The sequence below is a fragment of the Vicia villosa genome, unplaced genomic scaffold (genome assembly GCF_029867415.1).
Source record: "Vicia villosa cultivar HV-30 ecotype Madison, WI unplaced genomic scaffold, Vvil1.0 ctg.002312F_1_1, whole genome shotgun sequence".
In the NCBI taxonomy this organism is placed as follows: Eukaryota; Viridiplantae; Streptophyta; class Magnoliopsida; order Fabales; family Fabaceae; genus Vicia; species Vicia villosa.
Window position 1 is genome coordinate 35,259 of NW_026705891.1, and position 15,999 is coordinate 51,257.

The following is a 15,999-nucleotide window of genomic DNA, read 5'->3' on the forward strand; positions in this document are numbered from 1 at the left end:
TAAAATATAAAAGACGGTTAAAATCTATGAAATACTTTTTTCAAATTTAAATCTATGATTTTAAAATGACATCTAAAGTCAAAGGATTTGAAATTCTTCCCACTAATGTGAATGTCAAATTAAAAAATAAAATTTCAATTTTACAAGATAGTCTCCATAATTTCCAAATTAACCCTTAAAGTTTTTCAAAAATTATAAATTAGTCTTTAATAATTTTCACATTTCGTAAATTAGTCCCTTTAAATTGCAAATTCGTCCTTATTTTCAGTTTTTTTAAATTTGATCCATACTTTCTAAAATTTATAAAGATGACTCCAAAAGTTTAACAATGAATAATCATAACACTCTTTTCATAAAAAAAACAAAAGAATTTAAAAATAATAAATTTCAATTGAATCATTTAAACTAATTATTTTAAATTCCTTCAAAAAATTTAATTACCTTGTCCAAACACACTCTAAAGAAATCCCTCTATTTTATCCTAATTCTCTTTTAAACTCCATTTTTTCAAAGCATGGCATGTTTGTCAAATAACTCCGATATTTGTCCGTTTTAACTTAAAATTTACTTGTATGCTGAAAAGTCAGTTTCACGGAGAAGTAAAGACTGAATTCCACAGCCGATCTAACCAAAAAAAATTATGATTAATATAAATAAGAACAAATTTCACCTTGAAAAATAAAGAGGGACAATTACAATCAAACATCGTTATCAAAAGTTGACAATTTTAAATTGTAAGTTAGGGAAGAATCAACTTTGGGAAGAGAGACGTCATAAATTTGCTGAGACCTCCAAGAAATAATAGAACTATTTGCCAAAGTAGATGTTTGTCCTTGATAATAGATATCCAACATTCTAGGTCAGTATTTAGTATTTACTCCACAATTCAAACAACCCCCTAAAAGCTTTCATGAATCAAACAGCATAGGTACTCATATCAACAATCAATAAAATCTTATCTGTACTGTGCTAAAATCACTGTACAATTTGATTTACCTCAAAGTGGCATTAAGTAGACCAATGCAACTTCTCTAAATACCAAAGCTTCATTTGCACAAAAGTCACTCCCATTGCCATCATAAAAAAACAGGATGCATCCAGCCACCTATTAATTCATTGTTACATCTGAAAAAACTCCCAAGAGTCATACCGCAGTCAACCAACCACCCTCCAATGACTTTAGAAATGCAATTCTGATTGATATGCATTCACCCTACAAGCTTAACCAAAAAGCCAAAAAGGAACAAGCAAATAACCATGGCTGACAAGCTATCTTACAATATTCCATTCAAAACCTTCTGGTAGTAATCATATTGCCGCGTTCGCCATGCATCAAGACTGCTACTAATAAGTGAAAGCACCAAAGATACACATTGCTGCAAGGAGATAAAAAGAAATAATCACATGCAAAAAGATTACAGCTAAGAAAGAGAACTGAGATTTAAAATGAAATGAAACCTCTTCGGTTAAACTGAGATGGAATCGCTTTCTTAGGTTCTGAATTGTCCTTAGACCACCTTTAAAGCAGGGGAAACCAGAATCCTGAAACATAAAAGGAAACAATAATTCAGAGTATGTATGTCAGTATTTTGATGCATGTAGTAGTGTATACAACTGTTATTAGTTGTATTGGGTTGTTATAACTGCTTAGACAGTTATATATATTACATCATTTAAAAGACTTGGATCTACAATCGTACACACTTCAACCACACCCAATGTTTTTAAAACCAGATTAATTATTAAAACCAACTGATTTGATGATTATATATACATTCTTAATGTTATATGAAATATTTAATAATAAACTAATATATAAAATAGGAAATTAGATTTGTTGAAAGTTTTAATTAGTTAGCATAAAATGAACATATCATATAACCACGACATAAAATCAATAATAAAAGGTTAGATATTAACAATCAACAAGTGAACCTTATTTTGGCTTCTATTTGCCTAAAAATGTTATTGGGTAAATTTAAACCTATTCTGTAATCATTTCCCATTGATAGACCACAACTCACTACAGAAATCATGTATATAACTTCTTTGGCAAAGAGCATATGACGTAAGCATCCAATTGTTAAGGATATACTATAGTACATTATGTTCCGTTTTAACTCTATTAAGAAGGAATGTAAATGTAATGAAATTTATCAGTCAGTGGACAGCCAGCAAGGCCATTCGTAAAGGCATAAAACGCTCATATTAAATATGAACATTAAACAGCTTGCAATGGGCCAATGGCGGATAATAGTTAAAAAAGAAAGTTGGAAGAGGGAGGGTCGGGTTCAACCTGACAGGTTTGGACAAACAATATATAAAAAAGCATAACACAGCCTGTTGTTCTGCTAGGAGATATAGGAACTAATTGCAATCAGACAATGAACATAGGCAGTATATACATTAGATAACACGGAGACCACAACAGGGAGCTAACATTTATATTACCTGCAACATCTCAACGAGAAGAATAATACGCTCAGCATGCTTACGGCAAGTAAGGAAGCCTTGAATGCATAAAACCTGGATTACAAGGTACATAACATCAGACAATTTAGACTTAAAAAATCAAAGGTCATTGGCAAACTTCCTCTCCCTCTCTCTAAATTACCTTGAAATAATCAAAGAACTCACTTGGAAGTCCCTCAGCATCAGAGTCCATAACCTGCCACAAGCACATTACCGGTTATTGAAAAGAAAAAGTACACTAAAAAATCTGCTGCATTATAAACAAGTTGTCCCAGTTTTACCTCAAGAAGCTCCCGAGTTAATTTGAAAGGAGCACTTTCAAAATTAACACCACCGGGTGAATTGGAAAGCATGAATCCAAAATCGATATGTATGATATGGCCTTCTTCATCCAATAAGAGGTTCCCATTATGCCTATCCTTCACCTGGATGAAAAGAAAAAATAAAACGAGAAGTGGTTGAACAATTAACAGAAAAATACTATGATTGAAATTGCGATTCAAGCAGGCTATGCATCAGAGCTATAGTATGAACATGTATGGGAGATTTTTCACACCTGCAGAAGGTAGCAAACCAAGGAATAACCAGCCATGCTTTCAACAAAGTTCCTCTGAAACAACAAATGTAAACAAATCGTCGTCAGATTATAACAGATGATTTTTCCCCACTTTCAACATATAATCAAGGTGCTTTTCACCATATATAAGAATTCTTAAAACAATTCAAGAAGAATTATTCAAAAGAAGGGGATAGCCCTTAAAAACTTAAAACCTGCAAGCAACCATATCTGAAAACCATGCCCCGGTAATAAAGGGGAGGGAGAAATAGCAAATCACACTTGATTACATTTTGCTTGTGAAAGTACTTGAAAAGAACAAATGAAATCTAGAGCATCTCAGACAGAAGTATCAAGAAGAGGAACATAAGAGAATACCATTGCTTAATAATGTGAGTTCACAAGAGTAGGCCTAAAAATCTCTACTATTCTAAGTACATTTATTACAAACAATTCAACCTGATTTAGTTTTCCCATCAGGTTCAATATTTTAAACTAAGAGCTCAAATAGTCATTCGTCACGTGCACGTCACACATACACCCAACTAGGGCATATATCTATTCTAAGTACATTTATTACAAACAATTCAACCTGATTTAGTTTTCCCATCAGGTTCAATATTTTAAACTAAGAGCTCAAATAGTCATTCGTCACGTGCACGTCACACATACACCCAACTAGGGCATATATCTATTCTAAGTACATTTATTACAAACAATTCAACCTGATTTAGTTTTCCCATCAGGTTCAATATTTTAAACTAAGAGCTCAAATAGTCATTCCTCACGTGCACGTCACACATACACCCAACTAGGGCATATATCTATTCTAAGTACATTTATTACAAACAATTCAACCTGATTTAGTTTTCCCATCAGGTTCAATATTTTAAACTAAGAGCTCAAATAGTCATTCCTCACGTGCACGATACACATACATCCAACTAGGGCACATATCTATTCTAAGTATATTTATTACAAACAATCCAACCTGATTTAGTTTTCCCATCAGGTTCAATATTTTAAACTGAGAGCTCAAATAGCCATTCTCACGTGCACGTCACACATACACCCAACTAGGGCACATATCTATGTCATAAAAGTATGCATAAGGACATAAAAGTATCACATAAGGATACAGTAATGGTACATCAGCTCACATCTTTTCATTCACCCTAGTTCTGACAGGGAAAAATGAGTATTTGCTTCGAAACATACAAAAATCATACCAAAGTATCTAAAATGTGCTTCAAATTGCATTGAAACTTGGCAAATACATTAAACTGTTTCAAAGCACAGAGATTCAGTGCGCTAGAAATGATTTACGAAGGGTTCTCATTACCCATACCTCGAACCTCTCTATATTGGCTCAAAATTATCATTTTTTACTAAATAAGCATTAGCCTTGAATCTGTCTACTGACTAGAGACTCAAGCAACAGAAATTTATGTAATTGTCCTTTAACATGTGTATAATACGTGACTTACTTTGTGGAGTTGTCTCCTTAACTAGTATTTAGCTCTTTAAGGAGTTTAACTGATAGGAACCCAATTCAAGAGAAATTAAAAACTCTATTTTAGTCATAGACTGGAAAGCTAGAACTATTACAGAACATGAACCCTCCTATAACTCTAGAGCCTTGCCTCCTCAGAACTATCTCTGTCAAATACAAACTGAACAACTAACTTCCTATCCTTCAGTCTTCCTCCCACTACTTATGCTGTATGGGCAAACAAACAGGCCATCTCAACACTTGTAACTAATTCTTTCCCGTAAGCATTTCTTTTCCCTTACCCATATTGTGAAAATCCAGGGCTTCCAATTATTTGAGCCCCATAGCTGGTCCTTGTCTTATTCCATCAAATGATTGCATTGAATCCATGGGACCATGACTAATATCTAGTGCTCTATCAATTACTTTACTCCTACCATATAGTGCTGTTTTATATACTTGCAGGTTACTAATTGAGTTGGTTAGGACTTGCCACTCATTCCGGCCATGTTTTTGGTATCCCTTGCACTTGTCTGTGGCTATAGGATCATCAGATGGTTTACTCTGATTGAGATAGATTTGAGGTTTTGTACACCATATTACAGTGTAAATTGGGTTGGTATTGAAAATATTGATAAATTTTAGCATGGGAACGTTAAATTTTCAGACAAATTTTAGCTGGATTTTCAGTAATGAACTTTTTCGGAACATAGATGCAAATAAGTTAGTCAAACTACGATTTTATATGAAGTTCTTTGCAATATTTTAGCTGTCAAGTTTACCATGTTGAATAAGATTATGATATTTAACCTGTTTGAGGGTTACAGATCATGAGGAGGATTGTAAGTTCATGACAAAAAAGGGATACCAAAGGAAGGATGATAAGAAATATTCCTCAAATAAAAAGAAAATAAACAACTGAAAGAAACAAATTTCTATTTAGAACTTCTCTTTTTGTGAATGCTTTACCTGTCTATATATGAAAATGAATATATCTATGAATTTTGAATGAAGATTCTAAGTAAGTTCCAAGATTCTAGAAGAATCTCAGTTACATTCTAAACGTAACAAACCTATCTCTCTGTTAGGAACTAGTTACATTATGCTATGGTTGTAAACTTGGGTAAGCATATAAAATACCTCAGTAATCATCTAAGCTTCAGAATACAATTTTAGATTCAAATACGTATCTCCAGCCCCTCTCCCTCTCTCAATAAACACAATATATGCTAGTATAAAAAATGCCTAATTATGTATTCATCACAAAATTATAAGATGAACAAGATAAGTCCACAACTATGCATTGTATCTTTGCATCTCTAACTTATATTACCTGAGCAAGTTTAAAACTAGGAGAATCTTCTTGATACTTCGCAATAAAGAATTCCCGTAAACTTGAAATGCTGGGATATCTACTCTTGATAGAATGTAGAGAAGCCTACAAATCATATCATAGAATATCTAAAAATTAGTAAAATAAATGTAGAAGTTTCAATAACTTGAAATGCGTAAGAGAATTACCGTATCTGGAATTGTTTCAATAAGAGCAGTGTAAGAAGAAGTGCACAATACTTCATACGGGCGCAGCCAAAGAGGAAGTCCAGCTTCTTGGAAAATATCTGGAACAAAAACCTAAGATAGTCACCATTTAAGCAACATCTCAAGAAACATAAAACAGACAGAAGTCTACTGCATCCTGGATTAATCTCCTGACGTAATACAGTAAAATAAGATCTACTCATGCATCTAGAACAAAATAGGACACGAGGGAAGAGCGACAGTATTCAGATTATTAAACAATGAGTGAATAGAGAAATGACTTTGTTGTAGAAGGGAAAACTCCGTGGAGGAGAGTCTTATGTCTTATTCTCATTCTTTCAACTAAATTGTGTTCTTTCTATTCATTTTTTTTTCTATCAATTTTCTAAATAAAAAACATAGGTTGCTAACAGGGTCCACCATACAAAGTGACGAGGAGATAGAGACATGTCAACCGTAGACTGAGGCAGAGCCCCTTGTATTGATGCAGTAGCCATAACCACGCCAAAAGTGATAATATATAATCTTCATCTATTATTCAACTAGCTAATGAATCACGTTAAAAAAAGTTGCACTACAATTATATTATCTTCGTCCCTATAATTATAAATTAATATAAGAGCTTTTTTTAAGACAAGGATATAAAAACTACTGTTTATGAACCAAGAAATTAAATTGAAAAGAGATCCCTCCTCCAAGGGTTTTCCCTTCTACAATAGAGCCACTGCTCTATTCACCAAATGTTTGCGAATCTGAATGTCTTCCCTCTATCCTTGTATCCTCCTATTTATACAATATTTATCTAACTAACTGCTCTAACGACTCTTACTAGTTACTACTTTTTCCATTCTATATCCTAATGAACATCACAGGAACAATAATTGTCAAATTTTGAATGAGAGCAAAGGAAAAATTGGACAAAGACCGCCTACCATAGAAATGTGAAATAAGTTGAACTGCCAGATGCTCCTGTCTACAATCGTCCCCACTCTTAACAATAACCTATGTGAAAAGGGGGAACTCTGCTATCATACTCATGGGATTTGTGATCTCAAAGCACATATTCTCAAACAGATAATCAAATAACTCATCTACAACAAAAATTGGTTATAACTTACACTCTAAAGAACCTTACTGAAAATAAAAAATGACAAGATAATGCTACTTTCAACAAGTCAACAAAATCAAGATTGTGGTTGCTAATGTATATTCTCATTCCTGACTCTATCATGTGAATGTCGTCATGATATATGCAACACAAATGTGAGTTGCAATCCTATTCTCACTTAAAACAAAAATGAAGGAAATATTCCAGCAATGAAAATATATAGAAAATATTTCCTCGGCTAGCCCATTTCCTAAACAACAGCTTCCAGCTAAAACATGATGTATTAATCAAAAGGCAAGCTTTTCTAATAAGTTGTGTCCACCTTCCTCATAGCTGCACTAGTGGAGAACATTCTTTTAGATTGTTGCTTTGTTGATATTGTCATGTCTTAATTATGCAAACCATTTCGAAAATACTTAGACCAGTGACTACAATATTTCTCAACTAAAAAATAAAGATTTAATACACCGCAACTTAAGACTTGTTTAGCACACCATGTTAAGCATGACGGGAACCTACATGTTACGTTATGAATTAAACGGTTGTTTGATGCACATAGTTTATTTGTATAAACTTACTGATCCATTTAATCCCTCTTATACATAAAAATGATGGATAATTTGATCAAATCTTGTATGTGAGGTTAGTTAAGACTCAATTAGGTTCTACTAATTTATAAGCTCATATAAGATACAATTTTAAAAATATTAATTTGTTTTAAGTAATAATTAATTTGAAGAGAAAATCAATTCAAACTTTTTATACAGTATAATAAAATTGATATCTAAACTTATTAGATTTATTGAATAAGCAATGTATATATAGACCAGATATCTAAACTTATTAGATTCATCGAATAGAAAAAGTTTGTTTTTAGATTCATTGAATAACCAATGTATCTGGACAATATATAGACTAAATACATTGGTTATCCAATGAATATAAAAAGCACACTTTTTCTTATAAATAGAATCAGAGGGAGTATTTTAAGACTCTATTCTGAATAAAGCAAAGGAAATAAATACAAGTCGATAATTTGGTACTGGTGGGAGTGAATACTGAGTATGCTTCAGGAAAATTATGATGGCACCGTAGCTGATATTAAAATGTTAATTTTTTTTAAAAATAAAAGTGTTGGAATAATGTTAAGTATGTTACTTTTTTATGTTATAAAATATATAAATAAATTAAATAGTGCCAACTTTTAATTATTTTTAATGTAAAAATTGACATACATGTAAAAACTATAAAATTAATTTTATTGTTTGATTATATAGTAATAGTAATGCCTAGACTGTATAATATACTCATGATTAATTTAAAAAGAAATACTACATATGCATATTCCTCCGGAATGAAATTTAAGAAAGAAAGAAGAAAAAAAAAAGGAGTATTGTTGAAAAGTTGATGTCCGTGGTCCAAAATTTAGACCATATACATCAACTTTTCAAATGCCTTTTTGCTTGGAGATTCCTACAAAATTTCTTAAAATTTATCCATGTTCTTATTAGAATATACCTAACTTTCGTATGCAAGCAAGATCGTCTTTTTAATATTTTTAGGTAAGATAGTGTCTACTTTTTTCTTAGGACTAAGGAAGCTATATTTTTCTATTTTCGACAAGTTCGATTAACATAGTAAATTCATATAAACTAGCGCCCAGACAGGCACTAATGTACCTGTCTTTCCATTTCTATTGATAAAAATAATATAAGTTATAAATTTTCATCTGATTAAAGTTGGGCTAAAGTTGTGTTTAGATAGCATAGCTTCTAAAATTTTATCAAGCATTATTCTATCGTGCATACCACATGGGCTCGCTTGTAAATTATAAAAAATATGATGAATAGAAGTACAAGATTCCTAATTGTAACTAGGAGTTACAACCATGCATAATTACAATTCCAAAACATTATTTTGTGACTTGGATAAATAGCATATAAAAAATCAGTAAATCAACAAACCAGTTTTATTTAGGTTGTGAAAAATGATTGATTAAGAGATGCTCGTGGTGAATTCATATTCTTTTGATTGATAAATATACTTACAGATCTCAAGTCCCAACCAGGTAAGTTTCCATGAATAGAAGCCTTCTTTATCCTCTCTTTCTTTACATCCCAAAGTTCACCAGACAAGGCATCGCTGGCTTTAGGAGTAATTCCGTTTGCCTGCTTGGAGGAATCGTGTCATGCATTATATATAGCAACTCCACATTTCTAAGGTTGTTGGACAAAACTTAACCTACAGCTATGTCTTACTCTTGGTTGTGCATCTGATGAATCTTGACCAGCCCCTTTCAATGGGAGACCAAGAGGTGCTTCCCCTTTTGCTGCCGCGGCCTACCATATTTGAAATTTGAAATGTTATTAAACACTAAATAGTAACATGAGCTAGGGAAATGCCGAACATAAACATAAGTGAAAACATAATTATAAGATATAAACTTAACTCATACTTATTTATCCTATGTTTATATTGCATGCCATCATGTTACTGTTTGAAAGGCAATATCTGTCACTGAACAGGGTGACTGGTTTAAGAGCTAGTCGCAGTTAAACAGATTCAACTACATTAAATAAGAATAAAGGAACTATTGTTTGAGTACATTCCAAATATTTAGTGAATAAGTCTGTTAGGCAGACTTGGCTGACCTTTTCTTAATAAGCCTAACATCAAATGATAACTTGATTTAAAAAATAAAAATAAAAAAGATCAATCACCATTAACAATAGAGATGAAATAATGAAAGATAGCATTCTCATTATTCATGATGAATATCACCGAAAGACTCACCTTTACTTCCTCTAGTGCTACTGTGCTTGGAACACGGCGATGCTCCTTTCTTCGTCGTGGAGTTGGATTCTCAATATCTTCCATTCTAACCCCAGGATCAGCTTTCAACACTACCCTTACCCACTCCATATTATTGTCATGTTCTGGTCTTTCCATTTCTTGTATACCATCTCTATAAACTGCAGCAGAACACCAACCGACACCATGTGGATCCACATTAGTCTTCTCAAGCTGACCATGTGATTGTCTTTCTACAGAAAGATTTACACTAACAAATCTGATTTTTGCCTCAGATACATGGGTCATTGCCTGATCAATAGCCTGAGCTGTTGACCTGGACATTCTATCATTGCTATTACGGTATACCTCTTGTGCTGTCCATAACGGATAAGCCCAAGTGGGTGGCTTTTTCAAGAGAGCGTCTCCATTTGCCAAGGGGATTCCACCTTTAGAATGTTTCTGAGATCTAGATGCCTCCCTGGAAATGCTATAGCAAATGTTTCGGAGGAAGGGTAACATATCAGGAAAATGATTTTCCGCCTATTTTTCACAATACATGAGGATTACTATCCAATACCTGGGCATTTCACATCTCAAGACCTCAACACAGATCAGGTAAGGCGCCTTCTCCCTAGAGTTCAAGAGAACAGCTTCCTCTTCAGAAATATAAAGTGCTCGGTACATGCCCTTTCCCAATGGAAAACAAACACCTAGAAAAATAGGAAAAGCAATATTCATATACATGTAAGAGGGTATACGAAAACTGCAAGCAAAGAGAATGTAGTAAAATAACTGACACTAAAAATGATATATTTTTATAACAAAGAAATACAACATACAACAATTCTATTACATTTGAGAAAAACTTCTCTCCAGTTCCCCCAGAAATGAGACCTTTATATGTACTCCCTCCGGTCCTATTATAAGAGACAGATAGGTTTTTTTTGGTCTTAAATATATGAAACATAGTACATTTTTTAAGTGTATTAATTATATTTAAAATCCTTTTATACCTCTACTGTATTGTAAGTTCTATTTTACCAATAAATCCATCATTCCTGTGCAAGTAAGTTTCATTTGGTGAGTGTTGAGGGCATTCTTTGGAGAAAAAAGCATTAACTCTTTTGAATGTGCTTCCTAGATCTTTCTGATTTTGTTTTTTCATTTCTCGTAAATAGGACCAGAGGAGGTAGTTTCTAAACATTAATTCGAAGAGAAAAAAAACATTGATTGATACCAGATTTGTTAGTGAGTCTTCTGTGGAGTTACTCTTGGAGTCCATATATATTCCCAACAACTAAACCATTTATCATGGTGATTTAAAAGAAGAATAAGGTAAAGTTTTGGACTCTTCACCGTGAGAGGTAACCACTACTAAAATAGTTCAATAACTCTGGAAATACTTTGGTCTTATATATAAGACCTTTTTGAAAGAAAGAAAAAAAGTGTCCTTACATAGATTTACTATTTTTTCTGAACATACCCGTAATTAATAGTACTGAGTATCATGAGAGATGAGAAGTCAGAGTTGAATTCATTCAGATACAGAAGGGTCATTTAAGAGCATATATATGCAAAAGGGAAACATTAAATACTATACCTAGTACCTACTATTCTTAATATATGTATATATGTGAAAATTGTAAATGGAGCTTATAATAAAGAACAAAGGTTGTAATATTTAATCTGCGTTGAGTGAAATAGACGACAACTAGTGGAATCCATTGAGCCCTATTGAACATCACTAAAATAATGTCACTAATGGTTAAAAAGTACCTCCAGTATTATGAGCCTCTGTTAAATGCAAATTGATTTCTGCAAGTGACTTGAAACACGAAAATAACAATGAATATGTATGTGTCAGAAACATCAGAATGTAATAAATTCAAACATCTATATGAATAGATATGTGCATACATCTTATCTCTCTGACAATAAGATAAACAAAACATTACAAAAAAATGTAAAAGAATAACCTCATGCAGAGCACGTATGCGGTCTTCAATTGGAAATACATCAACTAACCCAAATGATATCTCACACAATGACAACACAAAATCTAATGACCCATGGTAAGCTCCTTTCCGAAACTGTGATAAATTAACTGGAAGAGGGGGCTTTGTTCCTGATTTCTCATTTTGCTGCTTTGGTGATCCAGGACAGTTCTGCCAAAGTAATGTGATAAAATTCAATTGAGGCATACAATGTGATAGATGGAAATTGTCATATTTCTAATATTAAATAAACAAAATGAAGAAGAAAATTAAAACAGACTTCCCAATGAATTAATATCTATGTTACTCTTCTGACCCCTAACCCACAAACAACAACTAGAGACATTAAATAACCAATAAAATTATTACCAGGCCACTAACAAGCGTGTAAAATGTCATGCACCAATGTCTGCAATATGACTGTTGCTAATAATGAGTGCACAATCATGGTTGAAAAATGTAATCAATATCAAAATCTTGAGGGATACAGTATATTGAACTATGTATCGTGGTGCCAGTGTCATTAAGCCATTTGTATGGTTGGAAAGAAAACTATTCAGTGACCAGGTGTGCCTAAACATTTGTTTTGTTCACAATTTTTTATTACAATCCAACAATGTTATAAACAAACAAATATAAATTGTTGTAAAAAGATTCGACGTACCTCTTTATCCTTTTTTAACCCCAATTGCTCTGAATCTTCAATTGAACGGTCACGATCTCTAAACAATTTGCGGAAAAAAAATTCTGCGGCTGGACTATTTTCAAATAAGCCACCATTATTATTTTCATTGGCTGAATCACCTTTACCATCTTCAGGGTGCACACGACCATCTTCAGTTCTATCATTGATATCTTTCTTGTCCTCAAATTTATCCTTAAATAATTTCCGGAAAAACCCTTCTTTTTCATCCTCTTCAACAGGCTTTGCGCATTTCTCCTCAGAATTACCAATATCTCCATCATTTCCATCCTTCTTATCTTCAAATTTATCACGGAAAAGCTTTCGAAGAAAACCCTCCTTTTCTTCGTCTTCCATTGTTCGAGTGTGTGTGTTATCCTCGGATTCATTCTTGCTATCCCGAAACAATCTCTTAAAAAATCCCTCTGAACTTGAGGCCAGATCCTCATCCTCTCCACCTTTACTGTCCCTCAAGAGCCTTTTAAAGAAACTGTTCTTTTCAGAGTCTTCATCATCCCCTCTACTGTCCCTTAAGAGCCTTTTAAGGAAATTATTCTTTTCAGAATCTTCATCACATTTCTCAGATGACTTGCGAACAAGAAAAGCATCTCGAATTTTCGTGCCTAACTCATCATCACCTTTACTATCTCTTAAAAGCCGCTTGAAAAAACCATCTTTTTCAGAGTCGCCATCATCCTTCTCAACTGACTTCCTAAAAAGCAAAGCATCTCTAACTTTCAGACCTGGCATAAATTTCCTAAACAGCTTGTTTTCTTCAAGAGACTCCAAACTACTATCCTCTTGCAAATTGTTTCCTGAAGAAGGCGAGAACGACAAAGATCTCTGTGTAGGCGATGAAGAAGTTAGCGACAACAATCGCTGTTTCGAGGACAATATTTTACTCAAGACTTGGTTCTTGTCTATAGGGCTTGAAGGTGCACTTTGAGGCCGTATCAAGGGCGGCCACTCCCCCATAAATGTAGCTGCAGTTTGACACTTCTCCTGAATGCTACTAATCCCATCATTCTCATCAGATTCCTCAATCTCAGCCAACAAGAACCAATGCACCTTCAAAGCAATCTTAAGCGACTTGGAGCAGACATCTATAACAAACTTATCCAAAGAGGGACTGGGTTTGTGTATCATCATGTAACACACTTGAAACAAATAACCCTCGACTCCCTGCAAGGGAAGTGTGTACATTCTATTACAGAGATAATCACGCACACCAGCATGATCATGCTTGTACAAGTAGCTAACAGCAATCCACTCACAGAAGAATGGAGAGTCAAAAAATCTGATAAGCCAGCCATTTTCACTGGACTCGCTCGTCAGATTAGACCTGGAAACGATTTCTCGAGGTTCATCACCCACCCCGCGAGTCAATCCTAAGAACCTCACCATATTGAATCTACCATCATCGACAAAACCGAGACCAATAAAATCACCTCGATTTCAATCAGATCGCGAGCTACATGCATTCTTAAACCCTACAAATCCCTAAAAACCTTCGCCAAAAACCCTATTCCTCCACAAAATCAAAATCGCCACCCTCGTTGGTATTCAAATTCGTGTGTCTGCTACAAATTCTGATGACAGTGAGTCGAGAAGGAAAACTTCCTTGTATCAATCGTATAAATGATGCATCAAAATAATCCACGCTTCGGAATGAGAAAAACTAGGGCTCGGAAAATGTAGCTGCAGCGGAAAGAATTGGAGGAATCGCAATGCGGGTTCAATGCAATTGGAGGAAATTGCGTGAAAGGTGAAATGTGAATTGGATCGAACGCCGCAATGGATCTTCGCCGCGGCGTTTCGATGCGGTGATCGTGGTCGTGGCTGTTTCGTTGTTAAGATTAATTAAGAGTAAATTAAAGATGGGTTAACCGGAACATGCCGGGGGACACGTTGCTAATCTTTTTTAGCTTTACAAATTAAAAAGACACGCTGTTTTTTAAAATTTCGGTACGTCTCGGTCTTGGTTCCGACACCTTGCTGTTTATTTCCCTCCATTTTCCAACTCAATATGAGATGTTTTTCTATTAAAAAAATTAGATTCCATAAAACTATTTTCATGATAATTTAATCTAGTAAAGTTCACATTAATTAATGCAAATAAATCACCAAACAAATATTATTACAGAAAACTATATATATATATATATATATATATATATATATATATATATATATATATATATATATATATATATATATATATATATATATATATATATATATATATATATATATATGTGTGTGTGTGTGTGTAATATTCATATTTACAAAATTTAAAATGTAATATTGTTAAAAATAAATAACACTATCAAAACTATAATATATTAAAGATTCCTTATTTTGACATTTTTGTAAAATATAATTTTCATAAAATTAAAAATATTTGGTAAGAAAAATAAAATATGTGAACTAAAATTAAAATGAGATTGAAATTAAAATTTTAAATAAATAATTTAAACTGATAATCATTAAAATTTGATTTTAATTTTTTTTCTTTGACTTTTTTTAAAATTTAAAAAAAATATATTAAATTTCATAGTGAATAGATTTTCATAAAATCATTATTGAAAAAAATTATAAAGATTATGTAATTTTATTTTATTAAAATATTTTATAATTAATTTTTAAAAAATAATAAATATAAATATCTTATAGAAAGAATTATTTAATTTTATTTAAAAGAGATTCTCTAACTAATTTTGAGATTTGAGAAAGATCGTAGTGTATAACATTTAGTCGTATGTTTATTTATTTTATTGATAATGATGAGGGCCTAAGTCCAAAGAGAAAAACAACTACAAGAAAGCAACAATGGGAGAAAATTCCTCTCCATGCACCTGCGATTAGCCAAGGTATCTGCACAAGCATTAGCATTCATGAAGATATGCGAGATTATTACTATTTCCATCAACGAGATAATATTTATTATTCGATCAAGAATAGAAACACACTCAACATTTTCAACTTCTCCGTCCTATAGTCAAATCTTCAACCTTCAATCTCACTAGTATATTAATGAGAAAAAAAGGTAAAATATCATTGATGATTAATTGGTATGATGAAAGCTCGTTTTGTGGAATAAAAGACAGAATATAATAAATGTAATATATTATGTTTCAATCTAGTATTTGATGAAACAACACAAAATTATAGCTTTTATGGTACAGCACAATATGATAAATTAATCACCATTATTTGTTTCTTTAGAGTAAATTATTATGAATATGAGGTGAGTTATAAATCACCATTATAAGATAAGAAAACAAATTATTCATTTATCTCTATAATATATATTTTAAAATATAAAAAACAATTTTTTTAATAAAAATATTTTATTGAATAAAA

General features: G+C 32.6%; 1 protein-coding gene across 2 annotated transcripts; it reads right to left on the reverse strand.

Annotated features, from left to right (window-relative positions):
• Window positions 1–755: 755 nt before the first annotated feature.
• Window positions 756–14,499, reverse strand: LOC131638419 (phosphatidylinositol 4-kinase beta 1-like). Of its 2 annotated transcripts, XM_058908983.1 has the most exons (16): window positions 12,619–14,498; window positions 11,937–12,125; window positions 11,737–11,785; window positions 10,538–10,670; window positions 9,961–10,447; window positions 9,426–9,506; window positions 9,216–9,335; window positions 6,992–7,061; window positions 6,042–6,139; window positions 5,854–5,958; window positions 3,029–3,082; window positions 2,754–2,897; window positions 2,615–2,668; window positions 2,452–2,526; window positions 1,459–1,542; window positions 756–1,376 (listed from the first exon to the last, which is right to left on the reverse strand). In XM_058908983.1, the coding sequence occupies exons 1-16, from the start codon at window positions 14,038–14,040 to the stop codon at window positions 1,275–1,277; spliced, it is 3,267 nt and encodes a 1,088-aa protein (XP_058764966.1). In that variant the 5' UTR covers window positions 14,041–14,498; the 3' UTR covers window positions 756–1,274. The 2 variants fall into 2 exon arrangements, with proteins under 2 accessions (XP_058764966.1, XP_058764967.1); XM_058908984.1 differs by lacking the exons at window positions 756–1,376; window positions 1,459–1,542; window positions 2,452–2,526; window positions 2,615–2,668; window positions 6,992–7,061 and having other exon boundaries at window positions 2,759–2,897; window positions 12,619–14,499.
• Window positions 14,500–15,999: the final 1,500 nt, after the last annotated feature.